We start from the raw sequence: 12,530 nt of genomic DNA, 5'->3' as shown, positions 1-12,530 counted from the left end.
TTTGGGGAATCAGTCTAGGTAAAACTTATGAATTTGGGTTGATATGAAATTGTTATACCATGGAATGCCTCAGTATATGGGAGCTATCTGGGCTTTGGCATGTCTCAGCCAGACCAAGGACAATGGTCACCTATGTAGGTGGAAACATCTTGGTAAAATCGGTTGGCTGAAGCTAGACTAGTTCCTCCAACTTCTCTGCAAGGAGGGGGAAGTGATGAGTGGAAATTCCCCAGAAGAAAAACAAATGATCCAGGTGTCAGTGGTGGGACATAAACTTGAGATTCCCAGAAAATTTTGGACTGAAGAAAGGAAGAGATGAATATATGTTAATGGAAAGGGGGTCCTATTTAACAGAGGGACCAGGGAGGGAGAGAGAGAGACTCCATGATTCTAAAGAGAAGCTATGTGCTGCAGGAGAAGGATCCTGGACACCTCAGAGGTCTGTCCTAAGTCCAAAGAACTCTCCAGAGTGGTGAAGAAACTGAGGCAGGATAATGCATATTGGTGTGTTTATTATTTTATCTGGATCAGTGCGTCTCTTGTGCTATCTAAGTAAAAAGTAATTTGCAAAGGTCATGTGTCCATTTGCTTTGCTATCACATGCACCTGAAGAGATGAACTGTTAACTCAGAGCGCCCAGACAGTTGGAGAGGGTATGCTTAAGCTAAAGGGAAGTGTGAGGAGACAGAACTTGTCTCAGGGGCTGGGCAGTTGGCCCTGGGAGTGTGTGTGTGTGCGTGCGTGCGTGCATGTGTCAGCTTTCAGACGGCAATGCTAGACAGAGGATCCGCCTTCCAGGAGTGTGCCTAGATACTCCTGACCGAGGCAGACCTTGGACTCTTCAGACTCAGGAAGCTTAAAGCACAGAGAGCCCAGTGAGAAGGGCCTCAAACACAATAGCCTGCTGAGTGTGAAGCCAGAGGGAGCTCTGGTGGGGCTCCGTATGATACAATGGAATAAGATTTTGCCACATTCTGTGGGGATAAATAGGGCCCCACTACTGATAATTAGGGATTTCAGGAGTGGGGGGTGGGGGGAAGTAATTATTCAGTAAGCTAGAGAAACTGTTTTATATAAAACTGTAAAGCATAAAGAAAGACTCGCCCTATTTATTATATTAATAAGTGTTTAATAAGAATGGAAGATTTGTTTTTTTCTGAAAAACCACTTTTATTACAAAATTGCATGGAAAAAGCAGGGTGTTCACAAGTTTATATACTATATTACAATTATTTGAAATATGAGCATAACCAGATTCTACAGAAAGGGAAACAATCCTTTCTAGGCTGCAAATAGACATTAAGACTTTACATCTTCTCAAAGTGAACAAATTAAAAAATAGGTTTCCTTTTTTAGGGAAAAAAAAAAGCAAAAAAAAAAAAAAAAGCAATGTACATAATATACAAACTCTGTCTTAGAAAAGAGCTACACCTTAACTACATAAGGGGGAAAAAGCTAGTGAGCCATGATAGTTACTTTTGTGTTGCATCACATGCAGGGCAATTATCACCTCAGACGCATTGATACAGATACTGAAATCCACTTGTAGTTTTACAAAGCGCAATCCCCACGACAAACAGAACCCTTTGAAATATTTAGGCTCCTTATTGCTTGTGGTGTTCTAGTGTATTTTTCAGATCTTATATTGCTTATCTGACAAAATTCTGACCCTGTTAGATCTTCATTTGTATTGCAGATACTCCTCAAGGCCCTCATTGAGTGGCCCCTTTGTGCTTGGTATTGTTTATACATACAACAAAAAGACAGTCACAGCCTCAGAGAGCTTACAATCTAAGGACGTGATGAGACACAGACTGGGAGGGATGGGGGCAAGTGAGGGAACAGAAGAATAACATAAACAGAGATGATTGTGATTAATGTAATAAGCAACAGTTACAGTACATTAGCTGCCTAGCCATTTTCAAGTATTGTGTAGTTATCACAGTGAAGCTGGGTTCTAATACGTGGACAATTCCATCTAATGGCTTTGATCTTATTTTCCTCTTCTAAAGTGTAGAATCTTTTAAGGGGGAAATGTACTTCTGTTGTTTTCCTCATTAGTTCTTTTGTTAAAAGGTCACAGACTGGCAGCTCTGTAGCTGGAAATCCTCAACTGAATCCACAAAACAGGAACAGACTGGTAAGGAACAAGGCACAATTCCTTCATGCTGTCCCACTTCAACCCCAAACTAGCAGAACTATCTCACTCATGCCTGGTTATTCCCAGGTGCCCTTTTGTGACACACACAGGATTGAAACTAATTCCTTTCTCCAACACTGAACAATTTCCAGCTGGTAACACCCGTTACTCAGTACTGATTGGCACCTGATGTAGCGTTCCACAGCCCATCAAACTCTCAAATCATGAAATTACACCAACTTTATTGGCATATGGGCCCACAGATGCAAACATGCACAATATTTCATTTTAGGATGGCAAAGTGCATCTAGAAAAACTTGCTAAATATGATACATTTCCATGCAGTGTAAGGACTACATGAGCTTTTGTTGACTCTGTATTTCTATCCTTCTCATCAGTGCATTGCTGAAGGCATGACCATGGTGATTTCCCCAATTGTGAGTGCCTACTGGCTTTGGCATTTCAGATTCACATGTCCTGTCACCAGAAAAGGCAGCAGTAGCATGGTCCTTAGTCCACCGAAGACAATCTGGATAAACAGAGAGTCCATTCATATAATGAACAGTTCTGTACAATTCAAGTACATGTTAAGCACAGCTCAGAATATGGTTAATATCCCCACTTAATTCACACAGAATAAATTTTGCATATATGCCACTTAAGTCCCCCTTAAGTCCTATTTTGATGGCTTGGTTCTGGTTCAAACATAAATCCACAAGAGACCTAATTTTCCAGTTTATATTTTGCTTTAGTACAAGCTAAATCAAGCATGTGTACAGCTGATCTTATAGTATCTAGACTATTTGTAGCTGACGTCTCACATAAATTCATGATGCTTTAGCACCATCAAAATCAAAGCATAGACTTATTTGACCTGGAATCTGAACTCTAAACTGAATCCAGCCTCCTGGACTGGCCCACCTTTATTAATAGCTCAAGTGCTATGCACGTGAAGATCAAGAATTCTATTGCTTGTCTAGGTATGCTTTGCATTCATCAGCAACAACAGTTTTTGGCCATTCGTGAAAAGTGGACCAACACCCTGATCCAGTACATGGGAAAAATCTAATATTTTCAGGATAATGCCTTCTAGAAATACAAAGATCAACAACATTTATTGAATTCCAGCTAATGAATATTATACTGGAGGAAAAAAGTGGGGGTGCGCTATCTGTCTGGAGGGCAGAAGCAGACTGCTGTGCCCCATTGTATTTAACACAACCAAAGGCTGGAAAGCTATATCAAACTATTATGCAATTTCTAGCTGCTTTTGTCGTTTACAAGAGTTACTTAAAGGCAATGAAGCATAATGACGTTTAAGAAATATGATACTTCAAGTAATAATGTTAGATTGCACGGGCCAAATTCTGCTCTCCTATGCCTGAATAGCCCCACTGAATTTAGTAGTAATGTATAGATATAAATAGAGCAGAATCGGGTCTATATTCCAAAGCCACTTGTCCACTTTACCTCACCGTCTTCGAAATGCAATGGGAAGTTCTCGGCTGGGGATAAGTATCCCTGAATGCAGTGTTTCTACTGGCTTATTGTCAGTTGCCACAATCTGGTATTTGCGAACAAGCTGTAAACACAAAAACATGAGTTAGAGGATGCCAAGCATGACTTTGGCTCACCATATGATTAAAACTTAGGCTAATCAGATCAGTTACATGCTGAATAAAGAATGTTGTAATGTAATATTTACCCAGCAAAGGGCTAAATGAATTTGTAGTTCAGCTAAGCGACGCCCGACGCACATCCTCCTCCCAATGCCAAAAGGAATATGAGCAAAAGGATTTATTATATTCTTCTGAAGCCAACGCTCCGGTTTAAATTGAGCCCAGTTACTAAAGTACTCTTCATTGGATCCCAAGGCATGGGCGTTTAACATCAACACTGTCTGGAAACAAAAGCAGTGAGGAAAGTTCAGTTAAGAACAGGTTTGGAATAATTGAGTGAGTCATTTGTATTAACGGAAAAAACTGATTAAAAAAGTAAAGCAAGAGCTTTTTTCTCAAAAAAGTAACGTGTACTTGGAAAATTGTATCATACACACAGAAAAGAAAAGACAGACATCTCCCAACATATGAATGAACATAAAATATGAAGAACGTCTTGGAATCAACACTAACATTCTTTGGAACTATTAACTAAATTTAGTTCCAGTGTAAGCAGGTGCAACTCCATTGAAGCCAATGACAGATTTTAAGAGAGGAGATTAGATAGAGAATTATTTTACTTCTTCCACGCTAGCCTTTTAGCCTGTTGTGGACTACTGAATCTAAGATGAAAAATAAGGAATAGCAGGATGATGGGGGCAGACTGATAAGAGTGAAGAATGAATGCCCGAGATTATAGCCTGTATAATATGGGGACATTCATTTCACTAATGTAATTTTATCCTACATTTCAGTGATTTTTCAATTTCTGGAAAATCTTAATATTTTATCATTAAGTCAGCATTCAATACCCTCATCTATCTATATATTTATTCTATATTCATGACTATAGTGTTTGAATTGCTTCACAAAATTTCATTACCACCTTAAGCGATGGGAACTAGTCTGTAATCAGCAAATGATCAAGAGTCATTTTCGGAGTGGAGTAGTTACCCTGACTTTATTGATAATTATATTGTTAAATACTCTTACAGTCACAAATTCTACTCACCCCTTCAGGTAACATATAGTCCCCAAGAACTATTTCTTTGTCAAGAGTGCGAGTTGTAAATGGCACAGATGGTGTTATCCTGCAACAAAATAAGTACATTGAACTAATCTGCCATGATTTTGTCTCCCCATAGATACCTGTAATATTTGCTCTCAATACCTACGTGATTATTTTGTAGATATACCCACTAAAAAACCTTTCCCCATTATGGCATATTAGATGACCATTGTGATCAAACAAAGCCCATTTTGCTTTACACAGAAGTTATCTGAAGAATTTTACCTCATAGATTCTTTCAGACATGCTTTTAAATAAGGCATTTTCTTCAGGTCCTCAGCGTTTGGACTCTCATTAGCAGACACTGCACTCTGTATTTCCTGGAAAAGCTTCTGCTGAACGTGTGGATTGCGCGAAATATTATACAGAGCCCACAGTAGACTATTGGCAGTCTGAAACATGATCAGAAGACAAGCATGAGCTCTCTACACATAGAGAAGAGAACATTGATGATCAAAACACCCGAACATCAAGCAACATGAATGTTCATATCATGTGCATGGTATGGCCAGCCCTCTGCCTTACACTGGGAAACTCTTCTGTCTTGCCTAAGACTACAATAATGTGAGCTCTCTGCCCATTGTTCTCTAGAAGAGAACAAGAACTGGGGAAAGGAGAATGTAAATAGATCATCATGTACTTATTTTCGCTAAAATTGCACTTGCATCCATGCAGCTCAGTTTAAGTGACTATGCAGCATTAGTTCACTATTAGATATTTGATATCCTGCCCTTACCGACAGAAAGATTTGATAGAACTGGAAAATGCCTATCTGCTAACTGGTATGATACTAACTTCAGTGACTGTGAGGATGCCCATATTAAAAATAAGAACTAACAACAAGCATTCACAGCTCCATGTGTGTAACCTTGATGTGCACTGAATGTAGAAAATGGCTCTCAGTCTGGACCTTGAGAGCTATCAGCAATGCCAGCATTAAAACAAAAACAAAAAAAACTACACAAGAAAACAAAAAACTTGCTGAAAGCAAACCTGTTTTACCGTTTCAACTCCTGCAATCTGGAACTCCGTGATAGCAGCATACAGTTCCTTCTTGGTGAGCTGACTCCCAAAGTAAATGTCACATAGGAAATCTTCACTGGGGTTGGCAGAATATTTCTCCAGCCTCCTGTCAATTGAACACTTGGCTGGGGATAGAAGGAGATGATCAGAAATTTACTAAAAATTCACCAAAGTTAAAAAGGGAAAACATGTTTACGCCAATGATCATGAGAGGAGACAATGTTTATTGAGTCACCACCACTGAACTAAAATTGCCATTCATATTGAAACAATTACATCCCCTCCTTTAGAAAAATCAGGGATGGCCAGAAGAACCTACTGAAAATTAGAAGGCATTCTGCCTTCTAGAACTATGAAAGAAATCAGTGACCTTTTATGTAAGCGACACATTCAGCTATGGATACATGGGTTGTAGCTACCATAAGGATAACATAAAGCTTGGATTTCCAAAGGGGACAATAGGATTTAGAAGTCAAGGAGAGTGGGCATTGAACATAAAGATATCCTAGTTTGTTGATGGAAACTTTTCAATGTGTTTACTCTGTGAAGGTAAATAGTAGATCCCAAATTGATAAAGTCATTTTTTCTTTCAACATAGTCTGGGAGATTTTGCCACCCTTATTCACAGTGAGTAGTATTTGGCTCCATGAGTAGCCTCTTTGATTTCAATTGGACTAGATCTGAGAAAGACAGTATTCAACACCAGCCAGGGTGTCAGAAGTTGCCCCTTATGAATGAAGCAAGTTTTTATAGTTTGTCTTTTTTAAACATACAGATTAAAAAGAGCATGCACTAAATTTGGCATGGTAAAGTGGTGTATATTTTCCTCTCTCATACAACAGATCTAAACTTCAAATATAAATCACTGTGTAATAGTTGGAATAAATATTCCAGTCAGCATTATAATAAACTGAGCTATAAAACCTTGCTTGATTTTTAACTTGAATAATCACAGGCTTTCCTATGGGGAGGGAAAGAAAACCATCTTAATAACTGAGGATACGGCAATTTTTGTTTAATCTCAAAGTCCAGTACTAGAATCAAAAAACAGTGCTCTGTCATGCTGAGGGTCTCAAGACCTGCATTTATAAGCTCATTGAATTTCAGCTCTATCATAATTCTTTATTAACTCTTAATATACACCTCTCTGTAGCATGCAAACTCCTTCTTTCTCAAGAATAGCTTTAAGAAGATGGTGCACTCTGCTACCTACCTCTCTCAAAAGTGCTGAGTTTTCTACAATATCCTGCTTTCCCTCTATTTACCTTTCCTTAGAGACTAACTTGGGACCAGTAATTATACTGTTTCCAGACAGCTGGGCCTTTCCCAGATTAATGGGTTTTCCCTATGCATCATGTGTTTACAGACAACTAGAGCAAAGCATTAGTCATAACTAAGAGAAGAGTTCTAAGTAATCTTGGCGGGAGCTATGTAAACAGTGCTCCCACATTCTGAGTAGAACAGGTTTGGAATAAGAAGCAAAAGCGTGTTATGTTGCATTTTGTGAGAAGGTTTGTAATCAGCAGCTTTGCAATGCAGTAACACTTATAAGTCAGTGAATCCCCAGTAGGAATTCCCAGCAGTTCATAAACATGTGGGGTTTGTATTTAAAAATTACCTGTTTTAAAGATATCGTCCCATGCATTGGTATGAGCTTGCCAGACTTTTGTGTTCAGACTTTTATGAAGTTCAACTGGAGTCACCATCATCATCCCGAAAGTACCCATCATCTGTAATGAAGTAAAACACCCACCAATGTTCAGTGTGTGTTATCACCAACCAATTATGCTTTGTGAACAAAAGTGGATTAACAAAAAAGAGCAAAGAATTCTCACTGTAACTGAGAATTGTGGTTCTGATGTGGTGTCTATCAGAACCACAATGGGATGATGCTGCATGGTGGCATCTCACAGTGTCAGGAAGGATCTGATCAATGGGGCTATCTACAAAGGGGAGCTCATGGCTACAGAGTGTGGGTACAAAAGGGCTGGTAGGAGGGACCTGGCCGGGAGAGGCAGGTGGCCTTGGCTGATTCAAGTTGGACAGAAAGGATTCACATTTCAGCTAGGAGCACAGCAGGTGTGCCATAAAAAGTGAATAAGCATGTACCTGTTACTCACAAAATCCACTATATCTGCATATGCAGATAGGCAATTTTAACAATCTCACATAGGTGAGTCATGCCAGCTAAGCCAATGATGTTGCATGTTATGTACCTATTCTATAGAGAAGAGATTTAATCAGTAGCCCAAACATGTTTCCAGGGCTGGTTTATTATTTTATTCCCTTTTTGGGTACAATTTAGTCAGAAGGCAAATTGGGCAGTTAGATGTCCAGTTACCTGCTTTGGGCATGCAAATATGTGGCTTTGCAAGTGCAAAGTTGTAAATATATTGGCAGTGTTTGAAAACTTTTGCCTGGAATTCATATGTTTTATTTTTATGTGCCCTGGAAATTAGGCAGTGAAGCAACATAAAACAAAACTCATTCAAAATTTTTAAAAAACAGTACTCTGTTTCAGGAACTGTGTTTCTACATTGAACAGATAATGAGCAACATGCTTAAGGACTATGGTCCGCTACTCAAAGCTATTTAGACACCTAACTCCCATTGATTTCAACAGGAGTTAGGTGCCTCAGGGCCCGGTCCTAAGCCTTCTCCGTACCGTTTTTACAGCCTTGATGAAGTTCAGGCCTTCTTCTCCCACATTCCGCTGCAGAAGCCCAAACCTTTTCCCATACAACACCAAACAGATACCTGTCATTTAAAAAAAATATTGTTGCACAATAGCATCTAGACTAGTTCCACCACTTACTTAATTACCCTTCTGAAAAATGTTCTTTCTAAGATATATTCTTATGCACAAACAAAAGCCTAGAAACTTCAGGGCAGTTCAAGATTCCCTCTGCACGAACTGGCTCAGACTCCTTGGGGCTCCAATATTGCAGCAGGGAAATCTAGTCATGGCACCCATGGGAAGTGGAGCTCTTTCCAGTGAAGGCTGGCCACTGAGCCCTTCCTTTTGAGTGACATCTCTTACTGTGCACACTATGGTCACCTTATTCACCAGATGAGCTATTTGGATTCCCTAGTGCAAATTTAATCGGATTTTGAACGTTAAAGATGCATATGTTTTTTTTTCTTTTTTTCAGATCAGAGCTTTATTGGCAAAAATCTAATTTTTGCCATTGTTTATTAGCAAACATCATAGAAACCGGAGTTAGGGACAGGGGAGTCCTTTTCGCCATATCTAACCCAGCCCTGTGGGGATTAGCACAGGATTGTTGCCTCTAGTATAATCACTAATGTTTAGTCCAAGTTTAAATGTCATAACAGGTATAAATATGAACGTAATTCTCAATGATGAAGAAAACTTACTTTCAAATGACCATTTGTTGAATTCTGAATATAAGTCTTCAATTTCACCCTTGTGGTTACAAAGATCATCTATTCTATTAATGAAATCCACCAGGACCTAAAGGATGGGAGAAAAAAATTTGGAACCAATTGGTGAAAACAAGACAAATTGAAAATATTAAACTATGCCTCTTTTTGGTAAGTGGGTAGCTATTGTGTAACTCAAATGTTTGTTTTTCCTAAATGTTTTAATTCTAGACCAATATTCCCATTGCCCACAGCACAGACATTAACGTATGTTTATATAAGTTTCATTCTATTAGGGCTTTATACATTTATGAACTATTCTGCAATTCACCTTCACTGAAATGAGAGGTTGCCTCATTCTTATTTCAGATATTGGGATAAAAACCATTTAGTTTCAGCTGATCCTACAGCAGTGTGTTTCAACTACTTATCTAGTTCTCTTTAAGTTCAACAGAGAGAGAGTCTCAAAACAGTGGATAAATATTTTTCAAAGATTCTATACAGGGGAGTTACAATTGTAAATTCTAATGGCTTTGTATCAGACTATATGATGACTGCACAAACTTGTTAAAGCAATAAATTTAAATGAAAACTACTGCAAAGCAACATGGTAAATTCTCTGTGTCTTATGGTTGCTAGCTGTTGAAGAGGGCTTTAGCCATCTCAGTTTGTTTTGCTGTGGGTCAGACTCTTGTGTTATCTTGGTGTGTAGTTTTCTCCTGAATGACATTAAAAAGTGTACTATCTAATGTTGTTATATGAGTTAATAAGTTTAAAACAGAGTTTATGGGTTGCATACAATTGAATACAAAATGATCAGCCTGAGGAAGAATAGACAGTTCACACTTCCAGCAGCATGAAGTACCTCATTGACTGTGGTATCCATTTTCACGATTTCTGTAGGCTTCATTAACTTCTTTTGAAAGGCACTTCTTACTCTCTGCCAGTCCTTCCCTTCTCTAGAAGAAACAACAGGAATAAAAAAGAGCTAGCGTTAAAAACAAAGCAAAACACCTGCACTGTCTACCAGACATGCCGCTAGCTTGATCAAACGATTGCAAAGTGGGAGCATATTTGCTAACCCGCATTAAGGCACCAACACATCGTAATGACTTTAAAAAGTCGGGGAGGAGGGAGAATGAATCAGTTTCCCAACAAGAAGTAGATAAAACGTTTAATAAATACAATTAACTCTGGTTAATGCTCATGTAATAACTTCAGAGGAAATGACTTCCAGTGGGTAAGGATTCAAAGGGAAGCTAAAGCACAGCCGGTCTGATGGGGATGATATACTACGCCTTTAATGATAAAGTGGGAGGTTTGTAGCATCACCGCAGTGTAAGCAGGGATAGGCACGTGCCTGGAGCCAGCTAGAGCCGTTGCAAACAAAAGCGGTGTTCCAGCCTCTGCAATCGTGGCTGGAACCTCGCTCCGTTTACACGGCATGCCCAGCAGCGGGGCGGCTGATGCGCGCCTTCTCCCTCTTTGCATCCCCGATTTCACCGAGTCCCGGACCCCCAGTGAAGCGGGGAGGCTAGGGCTTAGTCTTTCTTTACATCGCGCTGGCTGATTTCACTGAGCTGTGGCTCAGGTGCTCCTCCGTGCTCCCCCCCCCGCCCGAGATGCTCCGATTCCCAGCTCCACTTACAGAATCAGCAGTCCGTAGCCCTCGTCTCTGTAGTCGCGGTAGGCTTTCCAAGGCTTGATCTCCAGCCTCTGGGGGGACGCGCTCTCTTTCCTGTACAGGGCTTCCAACAGGCACGGGGCCCCGATGTGAACCGAGTCAAAGGCGCCCAGCTTCATGCGGAAAATCTTGCCAAATTTTCGGTGGTAATCGGCCTAGGGAGAGGCGAGAGGCAGGTGAGGGCGCGGGACAGCCCGGCGGCGATGCGCTCCCATGCCTGGCCCCGGGCGAGGGACACCTGGAGCCAGGTGAGCCCAGCGCGCCCGGGTTAGCCCCCCGCAGCCCACCCCGGTCCACCCGCAGCGCCTGCCCCCGCCCCCGCCGCCGCCTCCCCAGCGGATGGTTCTGCTCACCAGCGTCTCGTGCTGCTTCTTGAGCCCCCCTTTCCAGAGCACGTCCGGCAGGCTGCCCAGCAGGGGCCAGTTGGTGGGGCCGGGCAGGGCGGCGAGGGGGTGCCCCCGGCAGTGGCTCGGCGCCGCCTCCTCCGCCTTGGGGTGGAAGGCGCAGGCGGAGGAGGTGGGCAGCCGGGGAGGCTGCTGCTGCGGCTGCTGCTGCTGATGCGGCGTGTTGGCATCTCGCAGCGTCAGGAAGGACCGGAGCAGCGGCGCTCTCTTCAGCGGGCAGCTCATGGCCACGGGGCGCGGGCGCAGCAGGGGTGCTCCGGAGGGAGCTGGCCGGGAGAGGCAGGTGGCCTTGGCGGCTGCAGGTGGCGGCGGGGCGCAGGGCTGCTCGCTGAGATGCTGATGCTGATGCTGCCGCCGCCGCCCTCTCTCCCGCTCTGTGGTTGCCCATCGCCTGGCGGAGATGTATATATAGCCCGTGGGGATGCCTGTTGGACTTTCATCCGAGGCCAATGGGAGGGCTGGGTGGGGCGGGTCAGGTCGGGACTCCGCCGGCGTGGCCCGGGGACCCAGCGGCGCGGCGCGGCGCGGCGGGCGGCTCATGAAAGGGGTCAGATGACGGCGGGCGAGGGAGCGAGCGTGTGTTCGTTCAGACGGTGCCGAGCGCTCAGCAACTTCAGCCGAGGAAGGCGCTGCCGTGACTCTGCCCGTCCTGGGAATCCGAATCCGCTGGCTGCTAGGAAGGGGGGTGGGAGGAGAAGTGGGGCAGCGGGGGCAAACCGGAGAGGAGGGCGGGCTGAATTTGTGCCCCCAAATATCCAGAGGATGGTAAAGGATCCAGGTGAAAGAAGGGGAAGGAGAGAGTCAGCTAGACAGGCAATGCCGGGCAGGTGCAAGAGAAGGACGGAGCGGGATAGGGGAGAAACCAGGGATGGGGTGGACGGAGGAGATGATCGGTGCCAAACTGCGCGGAGCAATCTGCAGTGGTTGCCCAAGTAGAAGATGGGTGGCCCCGGGGTTTGTGACCCTGGTTGGAAGGTACATCTCCGCACTCTCTCCCCGGGGCTGTAGCGTTAAAGACACAGGGTAGCCTAGTGCCCAGCTAAGGCAGATCTACTCTCTCCGGAACGGTGCACTGAGCTGCCTAAAGGGACGTGATCCAGCGACACATTTTACACACACACCTGCCTACAAATGTTTATGGTTCCCGTAGCTGTCTTGGGTCATTCGG

At 42.9% G+C, this 12,530-nt stretch overlaps 1 protein-coding gene across 2 annotated transcripts; it reads right to left on the bottom strand.

The window, feature by feature from the left end:
• Nucleotides 1-1,130: 1,130 nt before the first annotated feature.
• CYP24A1 (cytochrome P450 family 24 subfamily A member 1) lies at nt 1,131-11,746 on the bottom strand. 2 transcript variants are annotated; one of them, XM_067554636.1, is made up of 12 exons: nt 11,312-11,746; nt 10,923-11,113; nt 10,140-10,233; nt 9,269-9,365; nt 8,556-8,647; nt 7,509-7,620; nt 5,870-6,015; nt 5,093-5,259; nt 4,811-4,889; nt 3,846-4,040; nt 3,611-3,722; nt 1,131-2,669 (listed from the first exon to the last, which is right to left on the bottom strand). In XM_067554636.1, the coding sequence occupies exons 1-11, from the start codon at nt 11,585-11,587 to the stop codon at nt 3,612-3,614; spliced, it is 1,560 nt and encodes a 519-aa protein (XP_067410737.1). In that variant the 5' UTR covers nt 11,588-11,746; the 3' UTR covers nt 1,131-2,669; nt 3,611. The 2 variants fall into 2 exon arrangements, with proteins under 2 accessions (XP_067410737.1, XP_067410736.1); XM_067554635.1 differs by having other exon boundaries at nt 3,616-3,722.
• Between the last annotated feature and the right edge of the window lie 784 nt (nt 11,747-12,530).

This window comes from Emydura macquarii, unplaced genomic scaffold (assembly GCF_026122565.2).
Source record: "Emydura macquarii macquarii isolate MOO-44397 ecotype Brisbane River unplaced genomic scaffold, CSIRO-AGI_Emac_v2 contig_1483, whole genome shotgun sequence".
Taxonomy (NCBI): domain Eukaryota; kingdom Metazoa; phylum Chordata; order Testudines; family Chelidae; genus Emydura; species Emydura macquarii.
The sequence above is the reverse complement of the archived record's forward strand: the minus strand, read 5'-3'. Positions and strand labels throughout refer to the sequence as shown.